The sequence below is a fragment of the Miscanthus floridulus genome, chromosome 8 (genome assembly GCF_019320115.1).
Source record: "Miscanthus floridulus cultivar M001 chromosome 8, ASM1932011v1, whole genome shotgun sequence".
In the NCBI taxonomy this organism is placed as follows: Eukaryota; Viridiplantae; Streptophyta; class Magnoliopsida; order Poales; family Poaceae; genus Miscanthus; species Miscanthus floridulus.
In genome coordinates this window covers 69,743,843-69,759,658 of record NC_089587.1, presented here as the reverse complement: position 1 = coordinate 69,759,658, position 15,816 = coordinate 69,743,843, and the positions used below count along the sequence as shown (strand labels likewise).

At 42.8% G+C, this 15,816-nt stretch overlaps 2 protein-coding genes and 1 long non-coding RNA gene across 5 annotated transcripts; 2 read left to right on the top strand and 1 right to left on the bottom strand.

The window, feature by feature from the left end:
- Nucleotides 1–70: 70 nt before the first annotated feature.
- LOC136476628 (kinesin-like protein KIN-1) lies at nucleotides 71–4,518 on the bottom strand. Of its 2 annotated transcripts, XM_066474550.1 has the most exons (17): nucleotides 4,335–4,518; nucleotides 3,960–4,074; nucleotides 3,473–3,575; nucleotides 3,307–3,350; nucleotides 3,039–3,068; nucleotides 2,822–2,938; nucleotides 2,689–2,714; nucleotides 2,509–2,590; nucleotides 2,340–2,381; nucleotides 2,225–2,258; nucleotides 2,070–2,145; nucleotides 1,465–1,613; nucleotides 1,301–1,362; nucleotides 1,109–1,200; nucleotides 918–1,032; nucleotides 647–826; nucleotides 75–519 (listed from the first exon to the last, which is right to left on the bottom strand). In XM_066474550.1, exons 2-17 carry the CDS (start codon nucleotides 4,071–4,073, stop codon nucleotides 358–360), a joined length of 1,428 nt encoding a protein of 475 aa, XP_066330647.1. In that variant the 5' UTR covers nucleotide 4,074; nucleotides 4,335–4,518; the 3' UTR covers nucleotides 75–357. The 2 variants fall into 2 exon arrangements, with proteins under 2 accessions (XP_066330648.1, XP_066330647.1); XM_066474551.1 differs by lacking the exon at nucleotides 4,335–4,518 and having other exon boundaries at nucleotides 71–519; nucleotides 3,960–4,246.
- A 202-nt stretch (nucleotides 4,519–4,720) lies between these two features.
- Nucleotides 4,721–7,145, top strand: LOC136476633 (uncharacterized). The gene is made up of 3 exons (XR_010763673.1): nucleotides 4,721–4,997; nucleotides 5,254–5,543; nucleotides 5,617–7,145. It is a non-coding gene; the product is annotated as an uncharacterized lncRNA (long non-coding RNA).
- Nucleotides 7,146–9,489: 2,344 nt separating this feature from the next.
- LOC136472460 (uncharacterized) lies at nucleotides 9,490–12,136 on the top strand. Of its 2 annotated transcripts, none has more exons than XR_010762356.1 (4): nucleotides 9,490–9,899; nucleotides 10,700–10,770; nucleotides 10,850–10,919; nucleotides 11,724–12,136. XR_010762356.1 is itself a non-coding variant. In XM_066470162.1 (4 exons), exons 1-4 carry the CDS (start codon nucleotides 9,513–9,515, stop codon nucleotides 11,796–11,798), a joined length of 588 nt encoding a protein of 195 aa, XP_066326259.1. In that variant the 5' UTR covers nucleotides 9,490–9,512; the 3' UTR covers nucleotides 11,799–12,136. The 2 variants fall into 2 exon arrangements, 1 of the variants encoding a protein (XP_066326259.1); XM_066470162.1 differs by having other exon boundaries at nucleotides 11,739–12,136.
- Nucleotides 12,137–15,816: the final 3,680 nt, after the last annotated feature.

Below are 15,816 nucleotides of genomic sequence, written 5' to 3'. Positions count from 1 at the left end.
AGTCAATCCCAATACTAATAGATTCATTTACTAATTCTTTCTCGTAGGAGGCATTTCTGGATTTCCTGTCCTAGTTTAGCTCATGGTGGTTCCCCTTGATCGGGAGAGCAAATCCTCAAAAACAACTACGGAGGAGGCACTTTCCAGCACAAAAAAAAATCGAATATCTGATACACATACATAGCAATCAGTATTCTCGCCGCATTTCAAACAGACTGACTGAACATCCAAGGATACCAGCATCTGTACTGCAAGTATATTGTATACCACCATGGTCCATGAATCCGTGATCTATATCACTATGTGCCCAAGTGTATGACATGGTTCTTCACAGGAAAATGGGCATTGGCTCTGTCGTCAGTCTGCTACAAACCCAAAGGGCCGGAGGAGGACTGCCGGCACGAGATCAAGCAGAGTACGGCTACGGGCAGCTGCGGCGGTGGCGGCAAGCTGAGCCTGAGCGGTCATCTCCTGCGCGACTTGGAGGCTGTGCCTTAGCTTTTCGTTCTCGTCCGTGAGCTGCAACGCGTAGTCAGAGTTAGAACATTGGCGTCCCGGCAGGCAGCCTGATTATCACAAGGCGGTCATCTTGCCCCCGAGAACAGCAATAACTGACAGAATGGAGGTTTGGACGTTTTGACGCTACCTCTTCCACGGTTTCTTTGAGCTCCTCCACAGCTTGCATCAGCAACGAGATCTCCTCGCTTGCAGTGTCGCGGCATGCCAAGTCGATGTCCGCGACGGAACTGGGATCGAAGATAATGCCTTCCTGCACGAACAGTTCCTCCAGCAAATCCACATCCTCCTCCTTCAGGCTCAACCTTAGCTGAACACAAGTTTGGTTCAGAGTAAGATGCAGACAAACGGGGAATATAGGATAAAATAAAATCAATCGCCTCGGGTTCATTGATACAGACCTTGCTCAGTATCCTTTCACGCAGATCATCTTGATCATGAGTCTCGATGGTGGGCTTCTTGGTGTTATCCACCGCCTCGGGAATCAATTTCGGAGAAGCCTTTATGAGCTTTGTCCTGAAAGGGTATTTATCATAGAGAGCAATGGATTATGGCAGCGCAGTACAGGTGTGAGACTGATTGACTGGCATGCCTGGTTCCAAAGCGAAGCGTAGACAGACTCTCTGGTGCATTCGATGGGCTGGGAGAACAGCAACACAGCAATGCTGCTCTTGAGTTGCCACCCTGGAAGCAAGCATTAGCGTTTAGACAAAGCCACATGATATTATTCATCCTGAATATACTTCAAGAAAAAAAAAACGTGCTGGAGAAACTTTAGACTAACCAGTGCATCTTGAAGAATGCGCGTAAGTTTTGAGTCACGGAAAGGAACATGATTCTGTTTACCTGGAGGTTAAAGAATATGACAGGTTAAGCTAATCACAAACACATGGCAGGCTAACTTTTTATTGAGTTTGTTCCTTCCAAAAATGATCCTTTTCTGCTCACCAGTCGTTAAGGCATTGATGACATTTCCTAGAGCTGAGAGAGATTTGTTGATTGTCTTTGCCTCGTCAAGAACCCGTCCTTCAGCACCAGTTTTCTCGACTTTCTCAGAACCAGCCAAGTCAACAAGTATAATCTTCCCTGATGTTACCCTGTAAGGGTAAGAGGCAATTATGAACTGCAGGCAGTAGCATAATTTTCTTCATAATTGCAGTAACATAAGACTAGGAAACTATGTTTGCTTTGCAATACCAGAGTCAACCATCTGAGAATAGAGAAATCTAGCAGTTGGACAGTACATCAACCTTCCAGTAAGAAAGGAGAATTGCATTTGCACAGGGCCATTGCATTTTAGCAAAGAATGGGGACTAGCTTAATACATCCTTGATTAACAGCATATAAAATCTGAATATTGACGGCTATAAATGGCCTTAAAAATATCGGGATACAGGAATCAACTTGAACACTTATCCAATGTTGGCATGTTGCAAAGGTTGCCAATGGTCAGTGGGAACCATCCAACCATGATGCAGAAAACAACATGAACATCCGTTTTTGTCCCATTGATAAATGCACATAGAAACATGTAACTCTAATGTTTGGCGTACCTCTCATCTGAAGTGGATCCATATTGTACTGAGAAAATGTATAAGCAGTGACTTCTACTGCTAGCCAGGTTCATTTCTGTTTAAATTAAGGATGGCATACCATATCAACTTTAGAATAACTGTTTCAGGACTCTAGAGTGACAAATAGAGGATACGTGTTTCCCCAACAGCTCTGTTGGCAATTCCTTGCTGTAATTTAGACAAGTCAACAAAGCTAAATTAGCATCTTCTTATAGAAAGGCACTCCAAGTAAAGCTCAAGAAGACTTACAGAAAGGTTCTCTAATGCATCTGAACTGTTCAGGATAGATATCTGCAGGTGTAATTGAACAGATACCAGATATCAAAGTGAAAGCATGGAGGTCCTGATGCCAAGTATTTCTTTCTCAATATCACAGAAAAATAGAATGGAAGGAAGGTGCCATGTTCTTCATTCTGACCTCTGTTGCTCCAGAAATGTAAATTCCTTGGGTTTTACTTTCCTTGATCTGCAGGTTGTCTTTGGACAAGTCAAGAAGGTCCCTGAGATAAGAACAGATAAAAGTTTATCCTCTCCATAGCAGCACTTCAAAAAACATTTATAAAGAGGAAGCATGAGAAATTCTCTACCAAATACTCACCTCACTTTTTCCAAATATATCTCCACCTGAGACATGGCAAATCAACTTATTTTACTATTCAGCAAACCTAACAACTTAAGGGGGGAAAAACTAGCAATGTGGATTCTAAATCAGCATGAGGCCGGTATGTTACCATTGACAGCTTCACTGTCCACGTGCTTGCTGATGATCCTAAACATACAAAAAGCTCATCCACAACTCGCTGTACTAGTCCAGTTTTCTGTTCATTGCAATGCAAGATACTTGGCCCCTATGTTACATTCCAAATTACAAAAATGTGTAAGGTCAAGGCTGAAGTGACATGATCAGTAATTATCCCATAAATTAAAGCTCAAAGACATTTAATTTACCTCCATACTATAAGTCTTTCCCGCCCCAGTCTAGACACAAACAAATTTGAAATAAATATCAGTATGATTAAAAGTTGATCGCTAAGACATTGATGATATCATAGGAGCACTGCAAATTATGGCTGTACAGTAAATTAGAAAGTTGTAATACGACGAGCATTGCTTTGAGGAAAAAAAAAGTGGATACACATATACATCCTGTGCAGTAAAACAAGTGCACAACTGGTCAATCAGGGTACAGTGTGTATGTGTATGAAGCAATATATACCTGACCATAAGTAATTATAGTCCCATTTATTCCATTGATAGCATCTGTTTCAAGAATATCGAAAAATGACTATTAGATAATCTAGTTATGGTAAGTGTGTAGTGATAAGAAACAACTTTGACTATCTTGAAGAACAAATCTAGAATGAAACAGAAAGAAACAAAACCTGAAACAATGGGCACTGCAAGGAAGTTGTAGACATCAGACTGTTGCGCGTCTTCATAGAACACCTTGTCAAAACTGAATATGACATCTTCTTCCCTCTCATCCTAATTCAAGAGTTTGCCAACACATTAGAAGCAGAAGAATTGAAATGTCACACCACACCAACAAGGTCACAGGGGAAATGATGATGAATGCAGCTAACACAGAACAAACAGAGCGTGTGTTTGATCCTCAATTCACTAGTTCCTGATTCCGCTCTTGCTCATAGTCCCTACTCCCTACAGCACAATTGTGTAGGGCGATGCTTAAACAGGTTAATGTTCAATTGTTCAGAAGGGCGTGGTCACGCGAACTGTCAACCAATTCAGCAAATTGATTGATCTAGAAAGTTGTGGTGTGCAATACAGGAACAGAACACATGAACATCCACCATATGCATTTTATCAGAAAAAAGCTAAAGGGACCAGGAGACCGAAGAGGGTTCAGACCTTGAAAACAAAAGACTCCGAGTCCAGTTTCTTGAAGCAGACGTTGTCACCATTGGCCTTCCTCTCCTTGTGACTCAGCGGTCTGAACCGCACGCACACGGTCACATTGGACATCCTGCCAGTCGAGCAGTTGTTAAAATCTAGAACAGGTTCTGTTCCTCGAAACAATGCACAGGGTCACATCGGACATCATTGAAACAAAGCAAGGCCTTAAGCAGGGGCGGACCCAGTAATGGACATGGGTTAGTACGCATAATACTTGTATACCCTTGCAATTAGATCAGATTCGAATTCAAATAGCCACATACTAGCTGAAGTTTAGGGTTCGCGTGTACGGTTTCGCACAGCAGGAAGGAAGAGAAGGGATGAGCATGCCTGGTGGGTGCTCGTAGCCGTAAATTTCCCGGCGAAGACCTGGGCACCTGGCGTAGGGCGGCGGCGGCGGTCGCTCAGGTGGCGGCACGAGAGACGGCGCTCGCACTGGGGGAGAGCGGGAGAAAAAAGGACCGAGAAAAAAGGAGGGCTGAAACGCACGGGGGCGGCGTCCGTCGCTCGAGCTGGAATCAGATCGTGGAAGCCCTGTAATCAGTCCAAAACATCTGTTAAATTACAGCCCGTAATTTTTTTTCCAGCCCACAATGAAACGAAACTTGCTGCTTGGATGACCGGTGAGCCTACTAAATTTACAGGTGTTTTGGGCTGAAACAGTCGGAAAAAAATAAACATCCCTGGAGGCCCGAAAAGAAATACAACAGCTATCGGGCTCGCTCTTGCTCGAAGCCTCGCACGCTCGTCTCGGCGGTGGCGCAGCGAGAGCGACGGCATCAGGGAGAGCGGCGGCGGCGACATCAGGGAGAGCGGTGGCATCAGGGAGAACGGGCTCAACGACCGCATCAGGGAGAGCGACGACGGCATCCGCGGCGATGAGGAGCGAATCTGGGGCGATGGTGTCCAAATCTACAGCAGCGACTGGGATGAGAAGCGCATCTGCGGCGATGGCGACCATGGCGAGCACACCAGTTCCTCGATTCTCAACAGGTACCGTCCTCTCCTAATCCCCATCTCTGCTTCTTGCGTTGGATGCTGGATGTGTGAAACCTATCTGAGGAACAAATCTGGATGTGTTGCACATGCTTCTTTGCCTGCACTTGTTGATTATGTGTGAAACCTATCTGAATGAGGAGTGAAATGGCACGGTTGAAATTGAAACCAAATTGAAGTTGAATAATTCAGCTCTGTATGTTTCTCAGTGCACGGTTGAATAATTGAGTCCAATCGATTTTGTTGTTTGAAGCGTGAATGGTAGGGATTAGGATGGAGATGGATGTCTTCCTTGGGATCGGAAGAAAAGGAAAGACCAAAGATAGACTGCTACGGGTGCTTATTGTAGTGATCCATTACTAGTGGATCGTCAGCGCCATAAATTGAAGCATGCAACTTCTCATGAGAAGAATAAATTGAAGCAACGTGTGTGCAAGCCATCTGCAGTGTGTGTGCTTGACTGCATATATGTATATGTGATTGGAAGAGGTGGAAGGGAAAGAAACTGAGCTAGGAAGGTTGTGCATGACCTACTGTATGAAGGTAAAGCTACACACATTTTCATATTATCATATCATGAGAGAGATTTTTTAGGCTAACTTTGATGTCCTAATAGGACAACTTGCTGAAGGGAAGCTTTCAGACAATGATGACGATGAAGATCATATGAGCTCAAGATCAGGGACAGCTGGACCAACCAAAGGAATACCTAAGAGAAGAAATGATGAAAAGGTGGTGCCACGCATCGAAGAAACCATGTCAGACTTCATGCATTTCAAAAGAGAGCAAGCTGCTGTGAAAGCACAAAACATAAGTCAAGGAAGAGTTTTCAATTACAAGATGCTTAGCCATGTTAAAGGAAATGGCTGATGTGCCAGATGATATCAAGATTCTTGCATCTGAGGTTTTTAAGGATTCCATGAACTGAGATATATTTCTTGGTTATGAGTCAAGACTCCGTGCTACGTGGTTGATGAAGGAAGGCAGCAAACTCGGAACTTAATGAACTGTAAGTAAGTGTACTGACTATTATTTATGTCTCTATAGTTTTGGGGCTTTAGGGCTGAAAACAAAATTAAAGTTCACATGTCAAATTCCTCATATGCTACTCTGAAATGATCAATATCTAGTAGACTAGGACCTGTGGTTTCTTGACCAAAGTACCCAGCTTTACTTATTGTATTAATCGACTTTGAGGTACACAATATACAATGAGATAACAAAGGCCACACCTCTAGATCATGTGGTTAATGTACTTTAATTTTGTATCCATGAGATTATGCTTGCTGCTCCACCTCATTTTGTTCATCAGAGAGTCCAATTTATTTTCAGAAAGTGTTGCATTTTAATTTGTCCATATTTTCTAGAACCAGTAGACAAGCTCATTGCTTATATTTCTAAAAGCGCTTATTTCTTCTTTGTAATTTTAACAATGTTTCATGCTCAAATTTATAACTTTGTGCTGCAAGTTAGAGGCTGCAAATATGTGAAGATCTTGAAAGGTTATGGCCTACTGTGAGTTCTAGAGAAGTTCTATTTGTGTTAATCTGATCGGTATTTTATCTAAGTTGTTCGTGTCTCTGCTAGTGCTTAAATTATGATGTTGGATGTATCTCGTCCTTTCAATGTGATCGCCGGAGGAGGTTTAATGCGAATGATTTTGTTTCTAGGATGATGTGTTAGTATCTATTGATATATTCTAGACCTTGATGGCTTGATGTGTTTATTCTAGACACTAACGACATACTCAAATTGCTGCATTGTTCTTCTTTTCCCAAGATGTGTTTGTTGGCTATATACTTGTATCTGAACTTTGAGGTTCAGTCTTGCAGCAGCTGTGAACAGTGAACTGATATGAGAAGTGCCACTTGGTCTGAAGAAATGGGTGATGGCTTGTATAATCTTGTTTCTAAATTTGATCATCAGAATGGTGTGCCTAGTTACTGATGATAGGATCTTATATCGATCTTGTCCTTGTGGTTTATGTGATTGTGTATTTCCATATTTGTTAAATTTTTAAACTTGGTGAGATTTGCAATGTAATTTGCTGAGAAATTGCTATTTGTGCCTTTGAGATACAAAGCACATCGGAGAAGCAAGCGACTCAGTAACTGATACAAGCCGGAAGCTAGCTGTTACGCAAACAAACGTTTTCTAAGTGTAAGAAAATGCAGTTGTATTCTTGTGCACAGTAAATTACAGGCGGAGATGATTTACATCTGAAAAACAATATGTTACTCCCAAACAGGGCCTAAGTGTCTAACGTTGCCTCCTGAACTTTCTTCTGCAGTTGCGACAAGCCAACAAATCCGACCACTCGTACCTATCTGACGGTGAGCAGAGTATATGCGCTGCCCTCCTCTCAACGCTGGGCTTTGGCCCAACGAGTGCACGGCCTGTTTCAGTAGAAAACAGCCGCGGGTTCCTCTTTTTTTGCGCGAGTAGTCGATGTTTTGGCGCTGTTCCTCTTGCTTTTTTTGGCGCGAGTGCAGTCAGGCGGAGGTATCATGCCGCTCGGGTTCCATGCGACGGTGATCGACATCTGTTGGTGTTGGTGCTGCTCGGTCTAACTAATTTGATTCTGGTTTCCTCTCATCTGATTGTGCTGAAATGATAGATTTAGAAAATCTGGGATAGAATCTGCATCAAAACAACATCAACATGTTTAAGATGGAAGCTTGAAGGAAACAAAATCTGGGATTTACGATGGAAGAAAATAGGTACGTAATGCAACTACTGTTCCCTTTTGTCCATCCGATTAGATTTCAGTTCACCTTCACCACCAAATTAAATATTTATTTGAACAGCATAAATAATATCATGTTCATCATTAGGGAGGGTTTGCTTCCTAGTCTATTACCTCAAGTTGGCATAGAGTTTGGTACTGTAGATGAGGCTTGGATGTTTTGGATTAGCTAGGGGTCAAAAAAGCTTTGAGGTTAGAAAAAGATACACAAACAAAAGAAAGTCAGATAGAAAGATTAGTTCCTGCAGATATGTTTGTGCAAATCAGAGTCACAGGTTGCCAGATAAAAGATGTAGCCTCTGAAGTTGCAATTACCAGCAATAACATTTGTGCATTTCATCGGCAATAGTATTACAAACAATTTATAATACAATGGTAAGCTTGCTCACACTTGCACAATGGCAATCTTTACAATTTGGTTGGCAATAGTCACAATTTACATAGGTTGCTAGCACTTGTAGAATTTACAGTAATGGGAACTCGGTTTACAACATTACCGAGAACACAGTTTATGCCTAATCAGTGACCACAAGCGTGCCTGGCCTTGGACTCGCGTCGCCTGCAGCCCCGATGCCGATTGATGCGATGGCGGGGAGGAACTGCCAGAGTCATGAGGAGCGCCGCCGATGAGACCGGCTACAGGACGACGACGATGCTCGATGGCGCGGAGGGGAGCGCCGGCAAGACGGAGAAGCAGCCGACGCGCCATGCAACCAGATCGTGTAGAGAGTGGAGGGGAGTGCCTGCGAGGAGAAGAACTCGGTGACAGACTAGCGAGGACGGGAGTCTCAACGGATGCGAAGGCGTGACGGCGGTGGAGTCCGCATCGGCGGCGGAGACGCGACTCGCAGGGGACAGGGGAGTCCGCAACCGCAACGCCGACGGAGGGGCGACTCACACAGGGGAACGGGTGAGTCGAGTGGCTGGGCTAAGATGGGCTGGCCTATAGGCCTGTTAAATTGGTTAGGTTCATTACCTTTAGACTCTCACAGTTGGATCTAAAACGATCCCCTCAAAAAGAATGTTGGATCTAAAACGAACGGCTACGATGATCGTCGCTAACTAAATAGCAAGAGACGAGGATGCTCGATTTATGGGAGCCTCGGCGCTGGTCCTTCGGAAAATTGTCGACCCGGAGGTGGTGGAATCCATTGCATGCAGAGAAGGGATGGCTCTCGCTTCAGATCTACAAGCCGACAGTTTTAGCTTAGCCCGTGACTGTCTCAATGTCGTGAAGAGTATCCAACAAGGTGATCTCGGAATCTATGGACATGTTATCCGGGAGATTAATGCGAGGAAAGCAGCTTTAGAAGTATCGAGTTTGTACATGAGCATAGGGACTCAAATACCGATGCTCATAGGATGGCTCGTAGCTCGATCCATGCTTAGTTAAGGCGGCATGTTTGGTTCTTAAATCCACCTGATGGTGTTTGTAATACCTATAATCCTTCTAGCTGAATAAAGAGGGTGGTGTTGGAAAAAAAACTAAAACGAGTGGGTGACGAATTCTGGTTTTTTCTTAATCTGACAGACCTCACCCATTTACTTGACACGTGGCATACACCAATCTTAAAGCAAGCTTAAAACCATTTCTCCTTTAATCCTAGTTTTAGTTAGCGACGTCGTTAGCATGCCCATGAACGTCAGGTGTACATTGTCTTCCATCAGAAGCCACTGAGAGAAAGCCACCCGTGATCGATTGAGAGAAGCCGACCTTCTCAGAGCTCAGTGCCTATTCAGCGGCACTAGCTTTCAATAGAAGTGCCATGCTTCCATGGGAAGGAGCCGTTCGCAGAACCACATTAAATGCTAACGGCGTCTATCTTCACACTTCACAGACTAGCTCAGCTCGCCGGGAACGCATAGATTGTTATTGTTTGGTCGCTCGCCTCGCCGCTCGCCGGGAACGCAGGTGCCGTCCCTACACAGGAGAAATTCCTGCCAATGCACCACGGGAGGGAGGAGAGCGGTGGGCTAGGGTTCGGGGGTCACCTCACCCGCCGCCGTCGCCGTCGCCGTCGCCGTCCGATGACGCCACCTCCCCCATGATGCCGCCACCTCCCAGGGACGCCGCTCTCTCCCGCTTGACGCCGCCGCCTCGCGCCCGCCCGACGCCGCCACGTCGCTCCGGATGCCACCTCCTCCGTCCTGTGGTGAGGGTTCTTTTTGCTACGGTTTCTAAATCGTAAGGCGAGGCAAACTGTAACAGCCCAACAATCTGCATTCGTGACATTCACATCACCATGGCATCGTCTCGGCAAAATCTGAGTTCTTCTCGATCTCGTTTGAAATAAAACGCTAATGAACCACTCTAGTTTATGCCTGTGAGCGACTGCAAATCTGCACGTGCTTGATGTACTGGTCAATATTTTTTTAATACATACAAATTTACAATGAAGATTATGATTTACGCTGCTGCTCTCCAGAATTTTACACTTCAATTCGAAGCTCCATTGAAGTTGGCAAATTTCAGCTAGAATTAAATCGAATAGAATGCAATTCAGTTTCTGTGTTGAACATTTGAACGTGTCCAACTCTCAAATGTTCCTTATGCCTTGTTAGTTGTTCTGACTAAGTTTAGGTTGATTGCCTGAGAATTATCATGGCTGCTATTGTTCTTACCGGAGTATGTATGAGCTGACTTGAGATGTGGTTTAACCTATGGTATGCTGCCTGCGCACAAAGGTTAACTCTCATCTCGGTAGATAGCTGGCTGGATTGCTAGTAGACTGTGCTAGGGATTGACAGCATGTGAAATTTGTACTAGATGAACTCTAATAGTGAAATGTGAAGTGCCTCATTGTGAAAAAAAAATATAGCGTTTTTGTGACCAGTGCCTTAATTTGTTGTGATCTTGTAAATCAGGTACTAAACTACTCCGTATGGCTTAATACATTTTATTTCAATGTTTACTGGTCAAGATTAGTCTTATGTCATTGCATTTCCTCCGAAGGTGAAACTACGAGCTTTTCTTGGACTAAGTATGTTGATTGGACTCATCTATAAATCAGTGATCATGACAAGGTATTTTTCTGAATATATCTAGTTACTGATAAAATTATCAGAGATTATGAGTTTATTGATCTGTTTATTTCTGTGTCAGAGTCAGAGTGCTAAAAACTATCATAGGGAAAGAAGATAAATGCTTGCTGGAGGAGATGGACTTGTTTAGGGTATGTCCTATGGTTGCAATTTTGGTTGCTCTTATGTCAGCTATTACTGGAATGTGCATGATGAACCAATGTATTTCTGTACATACACAAGCACATAGCTCTCTGAACATACAGAAGCAAATAGCTCTCTGAACAAGTGAACATACACAAGCACATAGCTCTCTGATTTCTGAATCTATAGTTCTATGCAGAATCGTGATATCTCGGCCGACTTGAAAACACTGATGAATTTGTATAGTTTGTGAGAATTTTTTTATCTTCTATTTCAATGATGAGTCATTCATTGTTCTCATTTCAATGTCTTCACTTAGGTGGACAAGATGGTTGCACTACTAATGTTGGTCATAACGGCTATCTTTTTTTACAGAGTATCAAATGAGATTAAGCTTCAAAATGTATAATCACTGATTCAGCTACTATACTAATAAAAAGGACACGTAGCTTCCCTGTCGTACCTCCATACATCTTCCACCTTTTTATTAATTAGAAGCAATTCAAATATCAACAAGTACCTTTTACAGTTTTGCATCCTTGGATACTTTTCTTAGTTATGTACAGCAATATTCATGCTAGAGCACAACAGATTTGATTTTTCCTCAGAGGCGAATTACAGTACCATTTATATGAGTGTTTAAAGTCACTGCCATCTACATGCCTTCAGATAAACAACTTTTGCTTATTCTTCTCTTTATATATGCTTACCCAATAGCTTCGGCAAAGTGGTAGACTTCAGTTTCCCTTACCCTCAAATTATCTAAAGCTTTTACGTAAATTAATATATCCTTCAAGTAATAGTCTATGCAGTAAATTGTGTGTCAGGATTGGGAAGAAAGGTGCGGTTCAGAAGACTGCAAGATCCGGCAGCAGAGAAGGAGGTGAGACAGGAGTAGTCATCAGCGGCTGACGCCTGGGCCACAGGCTGGTGTGTTGCTGGGTTGGTTAGACCGTGTAGCTCGCATTGGTTTTTGGTGAGCCATGAGTTGGCTGTTGGGCGCGTATATAAGTCCGTATCATGGTCGTGTACTGAATAGAAAGAAACTACTCTGAAACTGTCTTCTCGCATTTCTCTCTCTCTCTCTCTCGTTCTCTGAACTGAACTCTGCACTCCAACCCTTCACGTCCGATTCCCAGCGGAATCGTGACATTTTGTGTTACATTCTCAACTTTTAATACCATGTAACTAAAGTTGCCAATACTATATTTCCCCTATAAATATAGAACAGTCTCATGAATATGATTTATTATCAGTACCTCTTTTTATATCTTGCATCACTGAGTGAATAAACACATCAATATATATGCAATCCTTTCTATTTGATGGAGGAAGCAGAGGCACATGGGCTAGCCTCCACACTGATGGTCTCACTCAGGGCAGGCGCGCGGCAACGACGCGCGTGGTTTCTAGTGTTTACGCATTCCACACCAAAACTTAGAAACAAAATTCAGGTCGTCACCGGTAAAACTTTCATTCAGATATAATGTACGTACAGCGTACCACCGTTTTTTTTTTCCAGATATATAATAATGTACAATATGTTGGCTTTGAAAAGCAATATAGCAAACGTGATTGCCTATCTTGGCTCATCACGGATACGTGTTTTATATATATATATATATATATATATATATATATATATATATATATATATATATATATATATATATATATATATATATATATATATATATATATATATATATATACAAACTTGTATTACAAGGAATTCGATTGAACTAGATATGGATCTAACAAACTAATCCTATCTCAACCGAACACAAGATTGACGTGCACACAACCACGTTCATTGACGTGTTATACTTGCGTGTCACGTTTACAAGATTGTTACATATCTTAACACCCCCGCTCAATCTATACTTGTCTTCTCTACAAGATTTAGATTGTTCTTGAATTCTTCAAATTTCCTTTGCGGCAGAGCCTTGGTAAAGCCATCTGCAACTTGATCTTTTGTTGGTATAAACCTCACCTCTAGTTGTCTTCTTGCAATCCTCTCTCGGACAAAATGAAAGTGAATTTCTATATGTTTAGCTCTGGCATGAAACACCGGATTCGCAGACAAATACGTAGCCCCTAAATTATCACACCAGAGGCGAGGTCTAGACTTCAATTTTACTCCAAGCTCACCAAGCAACTGCTCCACCCATATCATCTCGGTTGTAGCGTTGGCCATAGATTTGTATTCGGCTTCTGTGCTGGACCTTGACACCGTGGGTTGCTTCCTAGCACTCCATGAGATAACATTTGATCCAAGAAACACAGCAAAGCCTCCTGTGGATCTCCAGTCATCTCTACAGCCCGCCCAATCTGCATCTGAAAATGCGCTCACCACCATTGGAGACCGCTTGCGAATCAGCAAGCCAACATTCTCTGAGAACTTTAGATATCTAACAATTCTTTTAACTGTCGTCCAATGTGCTATAGTTGGTGAGTGTAAATATTGATAGACTTTGTTAACAGCAAATGCCAAATCCGAGCGAGTAAGAGTGACATATTGCAGTGCTCCAACTATGCTTCTGTACCTGGTACAATCCTCAGGCCCGAGTGGATCACCATCATACTGTGACACTTTCTCTGTTGACGACATGGGAGTAGAAACAGGCTTGCACTTCAACATGCCCATCCTAGTCAAAATATCCTTAGCATACTTTCTCTGAGTCAAGAGCAGATCACCACTTGGTTTCTTTTCTACTTCAATGCCCAGAAAGTAATGCAAGTCACCGAGATCCTTCAGTGCAAAGTCTTCTCTCAGAGCTTTCAGCAACACATTCACAACATCTTGAGAGGAACTAGTAACAATAATGTCATCAACATATATCAGCATATATATCTCCACACTACCTTTCCTGTAAATGAAGAGAGATGCATCTGACTTCGTAGGAACAAAGCCAAGGTCAACAAGTTTTGTACTTAGCCGAGAGTACCAAGCTCTTGGAGCTTGTTTAAGACCATAAATGGCTTTCTTGAGTTTGCAAACGAATGATGGAAATTTGTTACTTTCAAACCCAGGTGGTTGTCTCATGTAAACCTCCTCTTCCAGAACACCATGAAGGAACGCGTTCTGAACATCTAGCTGCCTAAGACACCATCCTCTTGCCACTGCTAATGACAATACTAATCTCACAGTTGCAATTTTGACTACTGGACTAAATGTATCCTCATAGTCAATTCCATACCTCTGTTTGAAACCTTTAGCCACTAAGCGTGCCTTGTAACGATCTATTTGTCCATCGGCTCTTCTCTTGATTTTGTACACCCACTTACAGTCAATGAGGTTCTTCCCTTGAGGCGGTGAAACCAGGCTCCAAGTGCCATTGCGTTGCAGCGCATCATACTCCTCTTTCATTGCATTTTTCCACTCTGACGACTTTAGCGCTTCATCAACAGAGGTCAGTTCACCTACTGCATAGAGATTTGCATATCGAACAGTCCCGTCAGTGTATACTTTGGGCTTAGTAATACCACTTTGCAGTCGTGTATGAGGACGAGTTACAGGTTGCTCCGGTTCAGCCTCATCAGATGCCGTGGCTGATAACTCTAACGTAGATGATCCGAATGCAGCCACAGAAGATCCAGTTGATGACGACAACCGGGGCGTAGCGAAAGATGTTGTCCCCCCACGCGGCGAGCCAGGAGACGCACCGACCACCTCGGACACGGGCGCAGACGGGATCGGAGGATCACCTCCGGGATTTGTGATGGGATCGGATGCGCCAGCCGGATCCGTAGCCTGTTCGTCCGGTATTTCATGTACCTCCTGCACTTCATCGTTTTCCTGCGTTTTAATATGATCACTTGAACCAGCGGGATTAGTAATAAAAGGCACATGGCAATCTACACCCCCGGAGCAAGATGGAGCTATATTGATAGGAAGGAGGGAGATTTCGTTTCTTAGCCGAGCTCCGGCATTAGAATGCATGGAGGCAAACGGAAAGACCTCTTCATCAAAAACTACATCTCGTGATATGTAGATACGACCTGTGGTCGGGTCAAGGCACTTGAAGCCCTTGTGCAGAGAGCTGTAGCCTAGGAAGACACACCTTGTGGAACGGAAGGATAATTTCTTGGTGTCGTAAGGTCTCAAATTAGGCCAGCACACACACCCAAAGACTCGTAGAGAGTTGTAGTGAGGTTTCTCCTTCAACAAGAGCTCTGAAAGGATCAAGATGCCCAAGAGGGGGGGTGAATTGGGCTAATTCTAAATTTCTTTGCAATAATTAAATCCTACGGTTAGCCCAATTAACCCCTTGTGCCTAGAAAGTGTTTCTAAGTATTCTACCGCACAAAGGACTTACGACCTAAATTCCAATCGTACTCTAGCATGGCAATTCTATGAATGTAAGGACAAGTATTGAATTACTCAAAGTAAATGGGGAGGGAGTGTAACATCCCAGATGTTTAGCACTTAATAAAACTTTAATCATGGTCATTATCATGCATAATCATCAAGCATCATGGAATATAAGCATCTCATGATTCAAATTGTACCATGTATATGTTGCATAGGAGTGGTGATATCATTTCTTGGAATGTTACCAAAAGACATCCATTTAAGTGTTTTGTTATTTCATGGAGCAAGAAATTCTTCAACAATTAAAAGTTTGGTGTATGCAAATTGTCGAGTGCAAAGTGGATACTTCACCATAGTACCAAAGTTGGATTGTGAAATTTAGTTAAATATGTTAAATTGTGAGTTTCAAATTTGAATCTAATATCAAGTTCTACAAATTGTTAATTTGCCCAAGTCATTGATTCAAATGTTGGAAAGTTCATTATTTGGGAATTTTCAAATCAATTTTCTTAAATCAAAGTTGGCAAATTTGATTCTATGAATTGGTACAAAACTTGTATTTTGAAATGGTGAAGTTGGTTGGATAGTTT

Bases quoted from the DNA above. Each gene is read 5' to 3' on its own strand.
- LOC136476628 (XM_066474550.1), bottom strand. From the start codon at position 4,073: ATGTCCAATGTGACCGTGTGCGTGCGGTTCAGACCGCTGAGTCACAAG. The intron at 3,351-3,472 runs GTTTTGTTTCTT...TTCTTGAAACAG, and splicing joins TGCAGTGCCCATTGTTTCAG to ATGCTATCAATGGAATAAAT. The intron at 1,614-2,069 runs GTACGCCAAACA...TTACCCTTACAG, and splicing joins GGATCCACTTCAGATGAGAG to GGTAACATCAGGGAAGATTA.
- LOC136472460 (XM_066470162.1), top strand. From the start codon at position 9,513: ATGCTTCCATGGGAAGGAGCCGTTCGCAGAACCACATTAAATGCTAAC. The intron at 9,900-10,699 runs GTGAGGGTTCTT...TTTCCTCCGAAG, and splicing joins GCCACCTCCTCCGTCCTGTG to GTGAAACTACGAGCTTTTCT. The intron at 10,771-10,849 runs GTATTTTTCTGA...TTTCTGTGTCAG, and splicing joins AAATCAGTGATCATGACAAG to AGTCAGAGTGCTAAAAACTA.